This window comes from Sodiomyces alcalophilus (genome assembly GCF_042370955.1).
Source record: "Sodiomyces alcalophilus JCM 7366 unplaced genomic scaffold ACRALscaffold_8, whole genome shotgun sequence".
NCBI classification, from domain to species: domain Eukaryota; kingdom Fungi; phylum Ascomycota; class Sordariomycetes; order Glomerellales; family Plectosphaerellaceae; genus Sodiomyces; species Sodiomyces alcalophilus.
Window position 1 is genome coordinate 1,518,730 of NW_027263539.1, and position 16,561 is coordinate 1,535,290.

General features: G+C 55.0%; 5 protein-coding genes across 5 annotated transcripts; 3 read left to right on the top strand and 2 right to left on the bottom strand.

The window, feature by feature from the left end:
- Positions 1-129: 129 nt before the first annotated feature.
- ACRALDRAFT_2029934 (uncharacterized protein) lies at positions 130-5,396 on the top strand (the record flags this gene model as incomplete). The annotated part of the gene is made up of 5 exons (XM_071020626.1): positions 130-319; positions 387-992; positions 1,047-1,283; positions 1,340-5,277; positions 5,337-5,396. 5 exons carry the CDS (start codon positions 130-132, stop codon positions 5,394-5,396), a joined length of 5,031 nt encoding a protein of 1,676 aa, XP_070871819.1.
- An 846-nt stretch (positions 5,397-6,242) lies between these two features.
- Positions 6,243-7,719, bottom strand: ACRALDRAFT_213148 (uncharacterized protein; the record flags this gene model as incomplete). The annotated part of the gene is made up of 8 exons (XM_071024015.1): positions 6,243-6,325; positions 6,398-6,603; positions 6,636-7,020; positions 7,065-7,167; positions 7,206-7,359; positions 7,414-7,510; positions 7,544-7,582; positions 7,656-7,719. The coding sequence occupies 8 exons, from the start codon at positions 7,717-7,719 to the stop codon at positions 6,243-6,245; spliced, it is 1,131 nt and encodes a 376-aa protein (XP_070871820.1).
- Positions 7,720-7,721: 2 nt separating this feature from the next.
- ACRALDRAFT_1044831 (uncharacterized protein) lies at positions 7,722-11,612 on the top strand. The gene is made up of 2 exons (XM_071015374.1): positions 7,722-7,966; positions 8,033-11,612. The coding sequence occupies exons 1-2, from the start codon at positions 7,774-7,776 to the stop codon at positions 11,281-11,283; spliced, it is 3,444 nt and encodes a 1,147-aa protein (XP_070871821.1). The 5' UTR covers positions 7,722-7,773; the 3' UTR covers positions 11,284-11,612.
- A 337-nt stretch (positions 11,613-11,949) lies between these two features.
- On the bottom strand, positions 11,950-12,184 carry ACRALDRAFT_213150 (uncharacterized protein; the record flags this gene model as incomplete). Its single annotated transcript, XM_071024017.1, has 2 exons — positions 11,950-12,057; positions 12,137-12,184. The coding sequence occupies 2 exons, from the start codon at positions 12,182-12,184 to the stop codon at positions 11,950-11,952; spliced, it is 156 nt and encodes a 51-aa protein (XP_070871822.1).
- A 2,501-nt stretch (positions 12,185-14,685) lies between these two features.
- ACRALDRAFT_2044525 (uncharacterized protein) lies at positions 14,686-16,476 on the top strand (the record flags this gene model as incomplete). Its single annotated transcript, XM_071021443.1, has 3 exons — positions 14,686-15,465; positions 15,596-15,876; positions 15,933-16,476. 3 exons carry the CDS (start codon positions 14,686-14,688, stop codon positions 16,474-16,476), a joined length of 1,605 nt encoding a protein of 534 aa, XP_070871823.1.
- Positions 16,477-16,561: the final 85 nt, after the last annotated feature.

Genomic DNA, 16,561 nt, shown 5'->3' on the forward strand with positions numbered 1-16,561 from the left:
GCTCACAAGACGATATTTCGACGACAAACCGACTGCCCGACCTTGCAGGCCCTCAATCGTCGTGGGCTAACCATTAGCTCATGCAGTCCATAACAATCCCCACCACGCCATAGCGTTCCGTTCGCCATCATGGCCGAGGTCACCACTTTGGATGCACTACAATCTTTCCATCGCGACCTTGTCGCGATCCGCGAGGGCCGTCCGGAGAATGTCGAATCCTTCGATAATCCCTTGGTTCAAAAAATCTTCAAGCGCGAGCTAGACCGGCTATGGCAACGTCCGGCTAGGGAAGAAAAGAGTCGCCAGCAGCTTAAATCAGGTAGGAGGAGCAGCTCGAATACAGGTGTGATGCTAGTCCAGACACTGATGGGAGACCGACGCGATAGGCAAGATCACGATTGACGGGGACGAGTACTCGGTCAACGACGAGTTTCAGCAGATTGCTCTCAATGTCGCCGATGAGACGGAATTGAACGAGATCGAGGCCGCCCGTTACGTTTTGGAGTCGGATGAGGACACCGCGATACTTGGTCGGCCCTTGCTCGAATGCGCCATCATTCGGTTTCACCAGCAGCGGAAATATGTGCTCGATAGCTTACGTTTGCTCTTCGAGATTGATGGCCTTGATGCAGAAGAGGTGGACCCGGACGTTGTCAACGTCATCCAGGCTTATATTGCCGAGAATGTTTGGACACGGTCAGGTCAAAACAAACTCAACTCCCGATGCATGTCGGCCATGCAAGACGTACGATCCTGGCTAGCGAGGATAGGCGACAAGATGACGGCCGCCGCCGTGTTGATGGGCGGATCAGGGGGGAACAAGCCCGACGGCCTAGAGACGCTCGAGTTCTCTAGGGTGAGCCTCGTTCAGCAGCACGAGCTCCTTGCCGTCATATTAAGCAATGTTATTGAAAAGAAGGATGGGGACGCGTCAGACTTCAAGAATTTCCTCCAACTGCTCAAAAAATCGGAAAAATATGACATCCTGCTCGGTAAGCGATGCGACAAGGTCATTAGAAAGGTCAGATAAGCTAACCGGTGCCAAGCTCACTTGTTCCTTGTGCTTGGCAGCTATATCGCCACGTTCGGCTCGACTGAAGGAGTTGGAGACCTCCCTGTTACCCGAGAGCTCGATGCTGTTATCTGTCGCCCGAATGACGACTCCCCGTGGCCGCTGGCTAGCCTCCAAGCTGCCATGAAGGCATGGTGGCTTGCTGAGTACAGCGGCTGGTACCTTGACGATACGTTAATCAATAACCTTCAGGGGGTGGATCTCGATGCGGGTGAGAGGACCTACTACCACCACAGACGTTACGGATTGAGACTGACACCTTGCCAGAGGATCGGCAGCGATCAAAGACGTTTTTCGATGCTTTGAAAGATGGGGCGTTCGACTTTATGCTCTCAATCATGGCCGACGTGAACATTTCCGAGCGTCAGGATCCTTCGAGAGCGGCTCTCTTCAGGTGGCTTGTCCGAAAGACGCCACCCCTAGTCCAGGAATCGGTTCCCTTCTCCGACTCGTTCAAGCGATGCTTGGCAATCCAGATGGAAGTGTTCGTCGATGCCTTCATATCCAATCTTCCCGATGTTCTACGGAAGCTCCGTATCGAAGAAGATGAACAGCGGCAGTTGAGCCAAGCTTACGAAGAACAAGATGCGGATCTGGAGCGCTTCTTACTTATCATTGCCTTTGCTTACGAGGACCGGCCGGACGCCGCGTCCAACTTCTGGTCTGATCCCGACAGTAATCTGGCAGGTTTCATGCATTGGGCTTCCCGACGAGCTTCCACGCCCCTAGTGAGCGCGTTTTGCGACATGCTCCAGTCCATCTCCGGGAATGAAACCTGTGCAACCGCTGCCCACGATTTCTTGTTGGATGAAGGTCACCACGCGTCTGGAAAGATGAGGAGATCACTCTCTCTGACTTGGCATCAGATCTTCAAGGAGCTCAGCTTCTTCGCCAACAAGACGCGCGATATGCCTCCTGTAGCCCAGACAACCCTGTATCGGTCAGGAAGGCCAGGCGCCGACCAGGCCGAAGCTGAGCCAGAGTCCGAGATGATGCTACAGGCATATCTCGGACTCATCGCGAAACTCGCGTCGCAGAGCGAGACGGCCAGGCAGTTGCTCCTCAAGGAGCCCAACTTCAATCTTGTGGAGGTCTGCTTTCAACTGGCTAGCAGTCCGATACTACCTCACATACGCGGCAGCGTGTTCACGACCCTACGAGGCCTGCTGACACATAAATCGCAAGAAGAAGGCCACATTATGTGGACGTGCCTCGAAACCTGGATGAGCGGTGGATACGTCGTCTTCCCACCCGGCCATCCCCGGCCGCCGTTGAATCCCCCCGAAGACATTCAGCAAAAGATTGGGGACGAACTTTGCTCAACGCCAGAAGAGGGCATCGCCTTTATCCAATTCTTAACGTCCCTGGTAACACCGTCAGAAGAAAGCAGCCACCTGAACGATTCGTTGCCGTTCCCCGAGACTCTGGGCACTGCCTTCCGAATGCCAGGAATCGAGCTGTACGTCGACTTGGTGCTGGGCACCCTGTCTTCCCCCAAGATCAACGAGGCCACCGATGCCCACCAAGCGCGGTTGCTCCGACTCAGCTGCCTCGAGTTCGCCTTGGTCTGTCTCGCGACATTCAACGAAGATCTGATCATCTTCGCCAACGAGACGAACATTCAGCTCGATGCAGCCATTGGGGCGACGGATCTGGCGACTTATGTGCGACTCCATCCTTTCGCTCGTGTCATGGAGTGGATGTTCAACGACAGGACAATCGCTGCTCTTTTCAAGATTATACATGTTGAGCCAACAGAAGTCGGCAATGCCCCTCCCGATTCGCCAGTCATTCTCGGCATTTTACGTGCCGTGGAAGTCGTCCTGAAAGTGCTGGACCTTCAGGCAACTTATCTCGATCTTGTGCGGCCCCTCGTCAAAATGCAGTCGAGTCATCGTCGCCCACCAGTGGCCAACGCTGCCTACGCGTCATTCGAGGATGGCCTCGCCGGTCATCTGAGTCTGGTCGTGGATCTCGGTAATTACTGCGGTATAGGTCATCCCGACCTGGCTTTGGCTTGTCTCAAACTGTTGGAGAGGATGTCTAGCGCCCCGAAAATCACGTCTGCTTGGACTCTCACCTCGGGCAGACAGACCCAGCGGAACCGGGCTATCATTGCCATGGAGGCCAACGGGGACGACGAAGCCATAGCGCGCTCGCTTACCTCGGAACTCACGGCGCCTTTCGACTTTGGACGCGAAGCAGACTCTCCAAACTACATGATCAAGGTCTACATCCTGGACTTCTTGTACAGTTGCCTGGCAGCGATGCCGAACCGACCCACCATTGCCCACCTTCTCTTAGGCTTTCAGTGCGGCGTGGAGAACCTGAATGTCGACCCCAACGGAGCATTCGCCAACAGGACATCCCTATTCCACGGCCTACTAAGACTATTGCTGGAGACACCCGCTGGGGACGCCCAGGGAATGCGGCAATGGCTCATCACACTCAAGTTCAGGTCTATGCGCGTCTTGCGAACGCTCTGGAGCTCGCCCTTGACGGCGCCATTTGTCATTGACGAGTTGCGGGACAACGAAGTGCTTTTCCACCTGCTGCTACGCGACGTTGTCATCCAACCGGCGCTCCCCTGGGAGGGGGAGGACATCAACCAGCCACACTTTCCCCTAACTGAGGGGGCCGCGACACTCACTGACTTCCTCGCCCTTCGGAGCATGACCCTAGAGTACATCGCAATGGAGCTCTGCAGCATATCACAAACTCGACTCCCCTCCGTCAAACGCCGCATCTTCGAAGCCCTGAATGGCCGCATCAGCGGTGATAACGATGAGCCGATCGTGATACCGACAGTTTTCGACCTGTATGATTTCTTGCTCCCCGACGGCCTGTGGGAGAATCCGGAACCCCCCTTGCAATTTTACACCGGTCTCGACCTGGGCATCTGCGTTGAGCTGGATGCTGGTGGCGTTCGAATTTTCAACGTAGAGCGTGCCAAGGAAATCCTTCTTCTCAAGCGCAGCGAGAAACGGCACGATGGCGTAGTCCTCACAGCACAGGATTTCGCCGCCATTGAGAACGAAGAGGCTATGATCCTTGAGCACCTAATATCAAGTAATCGCCAGAACCAAATAGCCTCTCGGAGTCTTCTGGTTCTCAAGGCATGGGCCAGCCTGCTGCTTGTCATGGTGGAATCGAACGACTTCAAGGGCACCGCCCGGACATCTTTCCTGCTGCAGACCTTGCAGGCAATTCTACCCGCCCTGGAGCTCTATGCTTGCGACAGGCCTGCAGAAGCCGCAGAACTGGCCGGGCTCGGCAGGGTTCTCCTCTTCAAACTTGATCTTGCCTCAGACCCATCCCCTCTTGATAATGAGAGCCAGAGCATTGGTAGCCTTGTCAGTGAGAAGCTCTATCAGCTGTTCCAGATATGCCTTCAGGCGATCGGCAAGGGGACGGCGACACAGCCAGAGCTACGCGCTGTTTACTATGCCATCTGCTACCGCTACCTTACGGGCATGGTAGGCGACGGGGCGTTAATGTCCGCGCGACCGAAAACTCTGAGCGCAATAGAGACATATGGGGAACGTCTCATCGATGCCATTTGCGAGGACGCACTCCGGGGAGAAGCAGAGAGCCGAACAGCAGCACTGATTCTCTTCAACGCCCTCATCACCTTTAGCCGGCAAGAGAAGAGCCCGCGCTTGTTAGCGATGATTTCGGAAGGCAACTTTGTTGGTGTTCTGGTCGATTCACTCCGCGACGTCCTGCGCGAGTGGTCCGAGATTGTCCAGTCTGGCGACGAGGCCGGAGAGACCTTGATGGCTGCGAAGCTCGCGCTTCTTCTGCAGCTGGCCCAAACCCGTACCGGCGCCACAGCCATCCTACATGCGAACCTCCTGCGCCATGTCGAGATGTCCGGTCTTTTCGCGGCCGATCCCGAGCTTCAAGCCGACCCTGCCAAGCCTCAGGCTCTCGAGAAACACTACGAGCTCTTGGCCAAGATGACCCACATCATTGCCGCCGCCATCGTGTGCCGCGGCGCCAGCTATATAGGTCAAGGGCAAAAATTCTTGACTGACCACCGGATGCTAGTGACACATACGCTGAAGAGGAGCGCCGGTATCGGGGCTGTCGAAGCAGGCGTTGGTGGCGGTCGCGCTGGCGTCGAAAGCGGCGCATTGGAGCATTGGGTGGAGGAATTAGTGGAGGGGTTCATGCTGCTTATCACAGCAACTGGGTTTTTGGAGGTGAGTATTTTGTCAGGCCGGAGTAACACGAGGGATAACCATGCTAACGTCGCATGCAGCACGAAAACGCGCTCATTCCAAGCACAAGTCAGAACGGTAGAACGACGGTGTTCCACTAGGTGCAAGCAAATCAAAGTCCTCAAATGGTTGCTTGGGCGCACTAAAAAGATAGATGGATGAGAGCGGCGATGGGCCAGACGAGTATGACGGCGACGTCGAATTCAAGAGCCCAACGGGTGAATATGCATGCAGGTTCGTCATCAGCATCGACGGCGGACTTGTCGGAGTGCATAAAAGCCGGCGTTTTAGGCGACTATGTAAATGTACATGGGCAGACGGGTGGGTGAAAAGTAATACACTCCATGGTTCAGGCGGCAAGCGATCCGTCTCAGTTCATAACACCAAGGATGAAGACCATTCCGGTGCGGTAATATGTCGAGTGCTGACTGCTCATGTATCCCGAATGCATGCCTACACCAGGCCACGGCAAGTCTAGCACTGTTAAAGTCGAATTGCGCTGGCTCATATACCCATCTCCCTTTGCAAGCATAGGGGGAATCCCCTTCTTGGTGCCTCTCATGTAGCGTAATCTGGGGAATCCCAGGTATCATTAAATGTACCCGGGTCATCGGCATCCAGATATAGAATTACCTCCTAGTACCTACTCGCCTTGGTATAACGCAGAGCGCGCGTGGGCGCCCCATGTGCCGAAGCTGATGGCACCTGCAATCCAAGCCAAAGGGTATCATGTCCCAAAACACCGGCCCGCTGTTCACGTATCCTGCACTTCTTCCCAGTCCACTCTACTTGTCCTCCCTTGTCTTTGTCTGTTGACGCCGGCATTGACTAGAGATAGTTTCGTTCTTTGAGGACGCCAATAGCGAGAAAGAAAGAGAGGAAACAAGCACTGGTCTGACGAGTCGTGGCATGCACAATAGTGGTTGATCGCTTTCGGGTAGAAATCCTTATTGCGTGCAGTTCGCTGCGATGTTCTCCGCCGCTGCGTCGTTCTCTCCTTCCTGGAATATCTGTATCGAGTCGTGCGTGTCTGCAAATGCCAAAGTACCCGTAAATTCAGAGGCCTGGTGAGCCCAATGTGTGTGTCTGCCCGAACCTCAACGAGATGGCTGCTTGGCCAGCTTGCGAGCCGTCATGCACTTCAGTTCCAGATGCCAGAACCCTTTGGTCTTGGAATTGTAGGCGTTCCGGTCCTTGTGGTCGATTTTCTGGCGGCAAATGGGGCATTTTTTGTTAGTCGATTCCATGTCAAGGGCGGACTGCAGGCATTCGGAGCAAAACATGTGGCCTGCGGAAACATAGTCAGCGCTGAAATGAGGACAGGCAACATGGAAAATCACATGCCGCAATGTGTAACGACCAAACCGGTAGCGGAATCCATGCAGATCGCACACTGAAACTTGTTGAGCTTGATACGTTTATCCTCCTTCGGCACGCGTTGCGGCTCGGGGATTTCATCCGAGGTGGCCAAATCTATCACATCGCTGTCATCCTCTTGCTCCTGGCCCTTCTTCGTCTTCTTGTCGCCGAAAATATCGTCGTCGTCGTCATCGTCGTCAAAGACATTCTGGTGCCGAGAGCTTTTGCGGGCTCGTGGAGTGGTGGGGTTGCTCCTCAAAGACGCCTGCGAGGCGCGGCGCCGCTTGGCCGACTGAGATGGCGCCTCAGCTTCAACGGGGTTCTCGGCTGAGGAAGCAGGGCGCTTCCTCGCGGGCGGCATTCTGGCTGTGCTGAGGGCGGTAAGGAGTATAGGAAAGTTGAAAACAGACGAGAGCGACGGTTAGGCGGCTGACAGAAGGCAAGAGTGGCGGGATGGGTATTCAGGTGACTTGGGTTTCCTTTTTGAAGGTCCTCGGCCAGTTCTTGATGGCCCTGTGCAACCACATTGGGCTAAGACGGAGGATCAGGACAAGACTCCCAATTTTCGCTTCAAGTACCGAGTACGATGTAATTGCAGGTATAAGAATGGAAGGACGTTGTGAAGGTTTACTTCGTACGAAGTATGGCTTGTTGACGTAGGTAGCCACCAGGATATCGGCGAGGTGTGGGTGGGCCCGACTGTGGCTGGTTTAGTGTAGAGGTCCGATCGTGGCTAATACACTACTACTTCACTTGTGGCTGAGGTCTAACAGTTCGTATCCCAACTTCGTCCAAGCGGCATCCATACTGTTGGGTTGGACAAAGATGCCGTCCGAAAACAATCTTCTATTGTATGCTTACTATGAACAGCCGTGATACGCATCATCACGAATGAACCAACATCGTTGTGCTGTAATTGGGTTGAACACTGGAAAACCCACGAGGACGACGCGATGTCACGTGACTAATTAAATAACTTTAGTCCATCACTTATCAGAGACAAGATGACGCAGTTTCACGGTCGCCGGTCGATTCTTCATCATACTTCCAGCCCCAAAGTTTCATTTTCACTTACGGGATTACTGCATTCCAAAATGATTCTCAACAGACGGTAACAAAATGATACAGACTGTACATGGGTACGTCTGGAGGGGCCCAACAGCAAGGTGGGGCCGACTGGCAAAATCTCGTCCATCGCGCTGCTGTATAGGCGTGGTACAATGGCACCCCTCCGCCGCGCTCAACACCGACACAGCTAAGGCCGAGTCTTATCCACCGGGCCAGATACAGGAACGCAGGAAGAGTTTAGGGGGTAAGGGGATTTGTGTAACTTTCAACACGTGCCGACGTTTGTGAGCTAACAGACGGCTTGCACCAGTCCCATCACAATCACGGTTTAACGAAATCGGCGTTCAACAACTTAGTTCCCACGTCCATAGCCAGATATTCCCCAGCGGGTCCTCTCCCCCGCCCGCCGCTCTTGTAGAGCTCTCCAAAGATCACCTGCGGAGGCACGATCTTCTAGGAAAAAACACCGACAACAGCGATCCGATCGCATTCGACCTCCCCCCACTGCAGGGACGATCCCTCGATGAACACTTCCACAAACTTGGAGTGGACTGTGCCGAGCCATATCTCACATTGGCGAAGCAATTTGTCCTTGCCAATGCGCCGCCGAAGCCTCGGAAATGGGTTCGACGTAGCGGGTGGACCAAGTACCACGCGGACGGACGGGCAGAAGCCGTCGATGCGCCCGACGATGCCATCCTTTGCTTCGATACGGAGGTCATGTGGAAAGAGAGCTCCTTTTCCGTTATGGCCTGCGCTGTGAGCCCCACGACTTGGTATGCCTGGTTGTCACCATGGCTGCTAGGCGAATCCGACCACGACCGCCATCTGATCCCGTTAGGTGACCCATCGAAAGAGCGCGTCATCGTGGGTCATAACATTGGATACGACAGAGCTCGTATACTGGAAGAGTACGACGTCCGCCAAACGAGAAACCACTTTCTCGATACCATGTCCTTGCACGTGGCCGTCAACGGCATGTGCTCCCAGCAGCGGCCGACTTGGATGAAGCACAAGAAGAATCGGGAACTTCGGGAACGGATTTCCCAAACAGAGGACATACAACTAGCCGAGCTTCTGAGGAATAGTGCACTACGTCAGGAAGAGGAGGACCTATGGGTCGAGCGGAGTTCGGTCAATTCTTTAAGGGATGTTGCCAAGTTCCATCTAGACGTCACCATCGACAAAGCAATCCGAGACGAGATGGGGACTCTAGACCGAAATGGGATTCTCGGAAAACTCGACGAGATGTTGGACTATTGCGCTGCTGACGTCGCCATAACCCACCGAGTCTTCAAGGTCGTGTTTCCCAACTTTTTGTCCACCTGCCCCCATCCTGTGAGCTTTGCCGCCCTCCGGCACCTTTCCTCCGTCATTCTCCCTGTCACCAAATCCTGGGATGCCTATATCGCGAACGCCGAAGCTACCTACCGAAAACTTTCCGACGCCATCGTGGAACGGCTGGTTGGCCTAGCAGAGGAAGCACTGGAGATCAAGGACCGTCCGGAGATATGGGGCAAGGATCCGTGGCTAAAGCAACTGGACTGGTCCGGACAGGAAATTAGGATGGTGAAAGGGAAGAAGAAGAATGATCCTCCCCGGCCCGCTGCGAGACAGAAAAAGCCCGGCATGCCACAATGGTACAAGGACCTCTTTCCGAAGAATGACGCACCCATCAACATCAGCGTCAGGACGCGGGTCGCGCCGTTGCTCCTGAAACTTTGCTGGGATGGGCATCCGCTTTTCTGGTCGGATAAATACGGCTGGACCTTTCGAGTCTCCAAGTCGGATGCGTCCAAATACCTCGGCAAGCAGATGATACGATGCGACTTCACTGACGAGAAGATCGATGCGCTGAGGGAAGATGTCCAGGGGGTGTACTTCAAGCTGCCACATAAGGATGGTCCAACGGCGAGGTGCACCAACCCCATGGCCAAAGGCTATCTGTCGTACTTTGAGAGCGGGGCACTCTCGTCCACATACTCGTACGCAAAGGAGGCACTGGAAATGAACGCATCTTGTTCATATTGGATCAGCGCACGAGACCGCATCATGTCTCAGATGGTTGTCTACGGGGATGATCTGGCGCACAACAAGAAAGAGACCGGGGGAGGATTGCCAAGCGACCAGGGATTCATACTCCCGCAAGTGATTCCGATGGGGACGATCACCAGAAGAGCCGTCGAAAACACGTGGCTCACGGCCAGCAATGCCAAGAAGACCAGGGTGGGATCGGAGTTGAAGGCCATGGTCAAGGCGCCACCAGGCTACAGCTTTGTCGGTGCCGATGTCGATTCGGAAGAGTTGTGGATCGCGAGTCTGATGGGCGACGCCACGTTCAAGCTCCACGGAGGCAATGCCATCGGCTTCATGACTTTGGAAGGCACAAAGGCGGCAGGCACTGATCTCCACTCCCGGACGGCTAGCATCCTTGGTATCACGAGGAATGATGCCAAGATTTTCAACTACGGTCGTATATATGGGGCGGGCTTGAAGTTCGCGGCCCAGCTCCTGCGGCAGTTTAACCCGTCGCTGTCGGAGAAGGAGACGCTGGAAACCGCATCCAAGCTGTATGCCAACACCAAAGGGACAAAGACGAACAGGAAGATTCTACACAAGCGACCCTTTTGGCGTGGCGGGACGGAATCGTTCGTGTTCAACAAGCTCGAGGAGTTTGCGGAGCAGGAACGGCCACGGACGCCTGTTCTAGGCGCTGGCATCACGGAGGCATTGATGGGGCGCTACATCAACAAGGGCGGCTACCTAACTTCCCGTATCAACTGGGCCATCCAGTCTTCGGGCGTCGACTATCTCCATCTTCTCATCGTGTCCATGGACTACTTGGCCCGTCGTTTCAACATTGATGTTCGCGTCGCCATCACTGTCCACGACGAGATCAGGTACCTGGTGAAGGACGAGGACAAGTATCGTGCGGCCATGGCACTGCAGGTCGCCAACATTTGGACGAGGGCCATGTTCGCGCAGCAGGTTGGCATCGACGACCTCCCCCAGTCGTGCGCGTATTTCTCCGCCATTGACATTGACCATGTCCTGCGCAAGGAGGTCGACATGGACTGCATCACGCCAAGCCACCCGACGCCGATCCCGCCGGGCGAGAGTCTTGACATCCAGGCCCTCCTCGACAAGGGATCCGAGGCGTACCTCGACCCGGACATCGTACCGGACCCGGCTGCGGCGCCCAAGCTGGACGGGATCCCCTACACCCCACGGACGCCCGTGATGGCTTCACTCCAGCAGGTTGAGACGGACAACCTCGCATTCCTTCGGGCGCAGATTGCCGACAACGAGAAGGAACTCGGTGAAATTATGAGGGAGCAGCGGAAGACGCTTCCTGGGGCGATGAGCAGCACCGCGGCAAAGAAGACCGGCAAGGGGCCGCTGCCATACTACTCTTACCCTTCGCTGGTCCCCACCGAGGAACCCCTGACGGTCTCGGCCGCGTTGGGTAACAAGTTTATGCGATATGACGGCAGGGCCAAGTGGGATTGGAAGAGAGCGAAAAACGGCGTTGGCCGGACTGGACCAACCTCCAGGCTATAGGCCAGGTTTCCTGGCGTGAAAGTTGTTGTTTCAAGGATGGAAAGGAGGCTGTATGAATATCATTGTATGATCACGGTACGATACGGGATCGGACACTCCATGTCGGGATTTTTCATTTGTCTCCATGGCTTCTTTGGTGGGGGGTTCTGTACTCTAAAGCGACTGAAAAGGTGGTGATGGGGGTCCTCGTCAGGCGTTTGATATGGATGACTATCTATCGATTCGGACACCATGCTGGGGAGGATCAAACTACCTCCACTGTACTATTATTACCTTGTTGTATATAATACTAATCTCTGAGGAAGCATTTGGCTTTTGGTTAAGTCGTCTGTATCCATGGTTGTCATATCAGGATAGCAGTGTCCGATGGTGAGGCATAGCTCTGCACATTAAATTCACCCTACCCTGCTGCACTGCGGCTACGACGGACACTGGAGAAGATCATGCCAACTCCGTCATCTCTCGCCGGACGGGTGATATTCTGTTAGGTCCCATCACCATCGGGGTTGTTGCCCCTTCCTGCTCCTTGGCGTCGTTGGTCGTCGAGGTTCACTATAGGGGGTTTAAGGAAAGGGTGAATAGAACAAGTTTTATTTCTCTTCCATGTTCGAGCGAATACAATGATACGTCCCGAACGACTGAGGGTGAACACAATATTTATGGGTATTACAGTTCAACCCAAGACAGGCTCCATGTAGGGGGGACAGTCGTTGAAGCCCGAGAGAGAGAGCTTGGTAAATGGTATTGATGCTCGGACAGCTTGGAAAGCATGACCTAATAACCGACTGACAAGATAGTGTACATATATAACAGAGGCTAAGAGAAGCAAGAGACGCGATTAACGAAACATTACCTGATGTCCTTGACGGTTGGTGATGTCCGCGGTCGTTGTAGTGTACATGCAACATAATTAGTGCACGGCCTAATTTCGATTGGGTACGACATCTTTTAGTCAGGTAGTTGGTATTATTAAGTAAGCAAGTCGTAGACGGATTATCAGAATTCCCGTCCGCGGAACCGGGAGGCACTTCGCCTAAATGCCGCCGTCATCACTCCCGCAGTTCGGAAGAAACCATGACCCAGACCATTAGCTTTAGCTTGGTTTCGTACATCCTACGCTACACACAAGAATGCCAGCCATACAACGTACATACACAGGAAAGACAGAGCATCTTCGGCGTCCTGCGTCTTGATATCCTGGAATTTTTCTGATACTCGACGAAAGCGAAGACAGACTCTGCTCCGGAGAGGAACCACCGCCCAAATATTCCCCTGAGAGCTGCCATGGCATCTGCAACACCACACCCAGTCGGCAGACTGGCACGTTTCATGTATGGCCTGCAGCAACAGCTGCAGCTGCAGCAGCAAGAGAAGAAAAAGAAGAACGAACCAGCAGTTATACGCGTTCCCACTGGCGCCCACTTCACCTGTCAGCCATTACTACACAGTGCCCTGGGTAGCTGATTGATACGGTACTGTACCCACGTACCCACGATTGGTTCCAGACCCTGATCCCCACAGGTACCTACGAAGTACTCCGTACTAATGCCGCTAGTAACAGCAGGTATGTAGGCACAAAACTCACGACCAAAAAGTCATCATCTCGCTTCATTCTGTGGCAATACGGCCCCCTGTTACGCACATCCACAACGAGGCAGACTTTACTCCGTACGAATACTACACTACCACCCGAACGCCCATCCCCGCTCGCCTCGACAATCCCAGATTCGTCAAGAGGGCCGAACTGACCCGAGATTGGTCGATTACCCTGCTTCCGCCTCCTCTCGTAATTATTCTGTCCTCATCGTGCAACCGACCGCGTCGCCTGAGCGAGCGAGCTCTTGACCGACTCGACTCTTTCCCAAGAAGACACACAACGCGGTACGGATAAAAAGGGACTGAGAGGAAGGAGGGGTTTAGGTACAAATCGTTCAAACGGCGATTCCCGTTTCTCGAACCCCCGAGGTGTTCCTTTGGTTTTCTATTGGAACTGACCGCTGTATTAACTACACTACACTACGCTACAGTACGTTGTATGCACAGGTATACGGCTGGGGTAACGCAGCAATCCGACCTCCCTCTCTGCTTTCTCGAATATTGCATTGCCCATTCGTACCCCCTCGACTCCGCCGTCAGTCAACCCTGCCCCTCGACGGCGTTCCCATCCAACCAACCCAGAGTCGTCCCCATCTCGACGGCCCCATCGCGTCTGTCTCCCCCCGTCGTCCCCATATGTACCGGAGCCGGGGACTCGCAGACTTCTTTGGCACACGCATACCATCGCACAAATTTATGTGGTCGGTCCACAGTTCCCTCGCTCGATTCTCTCCTGTCTTTCCTGCCTGCCGGCCCATCGAAGGACCCAACCTGTAGAGTCCAGTTGTCCAGTTATTCCCCCTCCCGCCCGAAAAAAAAGGCACAACATTCAGTCCCTCTCCCTGTACATACTCCCTGTACAAGTACTAATCAAGCCCTCTAATGTTTCTCCCACCCTTCCCCTCGTATCACCAACCTCGCTTTTTGGAAAAGAAAAAAAAACTGCAGGTCAATCTGGCCGACTTTGATGGTCAACAGCCAGCCCCCACGACCCGCGGATCGACCTTTGACTTCTTCTATTCGGTCTCCCTAGCACCTTAAAAACTGCATTGCAATGGAGTCGAATGTCTTGAACGCCGAGGTTCCACCTCCAGCCAGCAATGGCATTCATAGGACCAATGGGTCCCCGACTAATCCCCTGACCGTGGTGCCCGGCGCCAACCAAAAAAAAACTCCGCCCGCCGCTCAAGGTGCCCGCGATTCTTCTACCGCGCCATCGTCGGCGACCAGCGAAACCCAGTCGCAACAATCTACCCAAGCACCTTCTGTTCCGGCAGCATGTCTGGCTTGCGTACGTCCTCTATATTTTTCGTTCCGTTTGACATGCCTGCCGGCTGCCCTTTGCTCCTCCCCGTCTCCCCGTCCCCTCCCCTCCTTTGCCATCCTTTCCAATCATGCCATGCCACTTTCACCCCTTCCTAAAGAACTCGCTCGTGGTCAACACCCCCATGCTCGTTTGGACTGGCATCCCCTGATGGTCGCCGATCATTAGTGTCCCTCAACCGACCAAAAAAAGAAGGAAAAAAAGAAGAAAAAGAAACAAATGAACAAGTGGAACCACCTACTGACCCGATCATGTCCCTGTAGCGGGGAAAGCACCTCAAATGCGATGGCCAGAATCCATGCGGCCGATGCGTGACATCCGAGTCGGAGTGTATCTACGTCGCCTCTCGGCGCGGCTACAGGGGTCCAAGGAGAGGGACAGCCGCCAATCCGAACAAGAGGGCTCGCTCGACCTCTCCCAGCCCGGGTCTTTCCAACGGTAGTAGCTGTCCCATGTTACTCGGCGCAGCGACGCCGAGCGCCATGCCCAACGCCATGCCCGGCGCCATGCCCGGCGCTATGCCACCCGCCATGGCTGCATATCATCATCCTGTCGGCGGCCCAGCCGGCCCCACTGCCCCGACCATGACCTTCAACGGCGCCCCTCACCTGAGCCATGTCAATAACCTTCAGCTGTACCGACCCTACGGGAACACAAACGGCTACCACGCCCAGCAGCTGGCCCTGAACCAGCATGGCCTCATCCCTGCCCAGGTCCCCGTGCAGTCCCCGGCCGAACGATGCATCGACTCCTTCTACCGCCACTTCCACGCCGGCCACCCCTTCGTGCTGCCCAAGGAGTGGTTCTTCCGAATCCTCGGCGACACCAATGTGGAGCCGCTCCTGGCCGCCATGCGCTGGGTGGGATCCCTCTTCATCGACATCGGCCCGGCCCGCGCCAGGTTCTACGACGAGGCCATGCGCCTGGTGCAGGATCCTTCTACCAAGAAGGACGGCTTTCTCGTCCAAGCCCTGATCCTCCTCATCGTCGGTACCGATGGGAACTGTCAGCAGGAAACCGCACGGGGGTTGCTTGCCGATGCCGAGCGCATCGCCCTCGAGATTGAGCTGAACACCCGCGCATTCGCCACCATCCATGGACGCGGCATCCCCATCCTCGAAGAGAGCTGGCGGAGGACGTGGTGGGATCTATACATCGTAGACGGCATGGTCGCCGGCGTCCACCGCCAGACCAATTTTCTCCTTTTCGATGTTACAGCCGATGTTGCTCTGCCATGTGAAGAGCATCAATTTCTCTCTGGTGTAAGTGTGCCTGACCCACGTAGCAGAAAAGAGGGAAGGAAAAAGGGAAAAGAAGGAGGGTGACATTTTTTGGGACGTAACGAGGCCGGGAAGGAGAAGAAGCCCCCTAAACTAACTTGGTGTCCTGAAGACCATCCCGCAGCCCATGTATCTCGAGGACCTCGAAGACCGCGAGTTTTCCGGGGAACAGCGTGAATTCTCCTCCTTCGCCTACCGCATTGCCGCCGGTCGTAACCTGGGCAAATTCATGCGCGTGCCTCCCATCTTCGGACCCGAGGACGAGAATTTGGCCCGCGTCGAGGCACTGCTGACCAACTGGCGTATGCATCTACCGGCCGCCAAGAAGGATGCCCTGAGCCAGAAGCTTCAGTCTGATGAGATGATTTTCCAGGCCAGCATGATGACGCATGCGTATGTTGACTTTGTTTTCTTTTCCTCCTCAATTCATCACGCTGACCACCTCTCAGTACCTCTATAATGCTCCACCAGCCGCACTCCCAGCTCGACTCGTCGCCAGCCCGCTCCGTTACTTCATGCGCGCCGCATCGTCCCGTGCCGTCCGGCGACTATTTCAACGCCCATACCAGCCACACGATCCAGTCGGCCACCGAGATCAGCAAGATGATCACGCACCGCGTTCCCCTCCTGTCCCACACCCACTTCTTCACCTGCGTCATCACCCTCTCGTCCATCGTGCACCTCAGCAAGTGGGCCCTCTTCTTCATCCCCCACGACGACGACGAGCTGCGCCAGCAATTACGCCTCAACATCGGCGCTCTCACAGAGCTCGCCCCCGTCTGGAAGGCCGCGGGGACGGCGTCGAGCCAGGTCAAGGGCGTCGCACAGGAAATCTACCGCGCCAAGAAGGCTTCGCAGATGAACCCGGCCTACTGGGCGGGCTACAGCTCCGAGGAGGTTATGACCAGCATCGCCGCCGACGAGTCCATCATGAGCGAAATCGAGACGGGCATCCCAGCGACCATGGGGCCGGTACCCCATATCATGTCATGAAGCTGACACTTGATATGAGTTCGGCATGGCGAGAAGACTTTACGAGATTGGGCGAATGATGGGGAGGAACCAGACAAGGAACGAC

Coding starts and splice junctions, on each gene's coding strand:
- ACRALDRAFT_1044831 (XM_071015374.1), top strand. CDS start 7,774: ATGATACAGACTGTACATGGGTACGTCTGGAGGGGCCCAACAGCAAGG. Junction 7,967..8,032: donor ACGCAGGAAGAGTTTAGGGG/GTAAGGGGATTT, acceptor GGCTTGCACCAG/TCCCATCACAATCACGGTTT.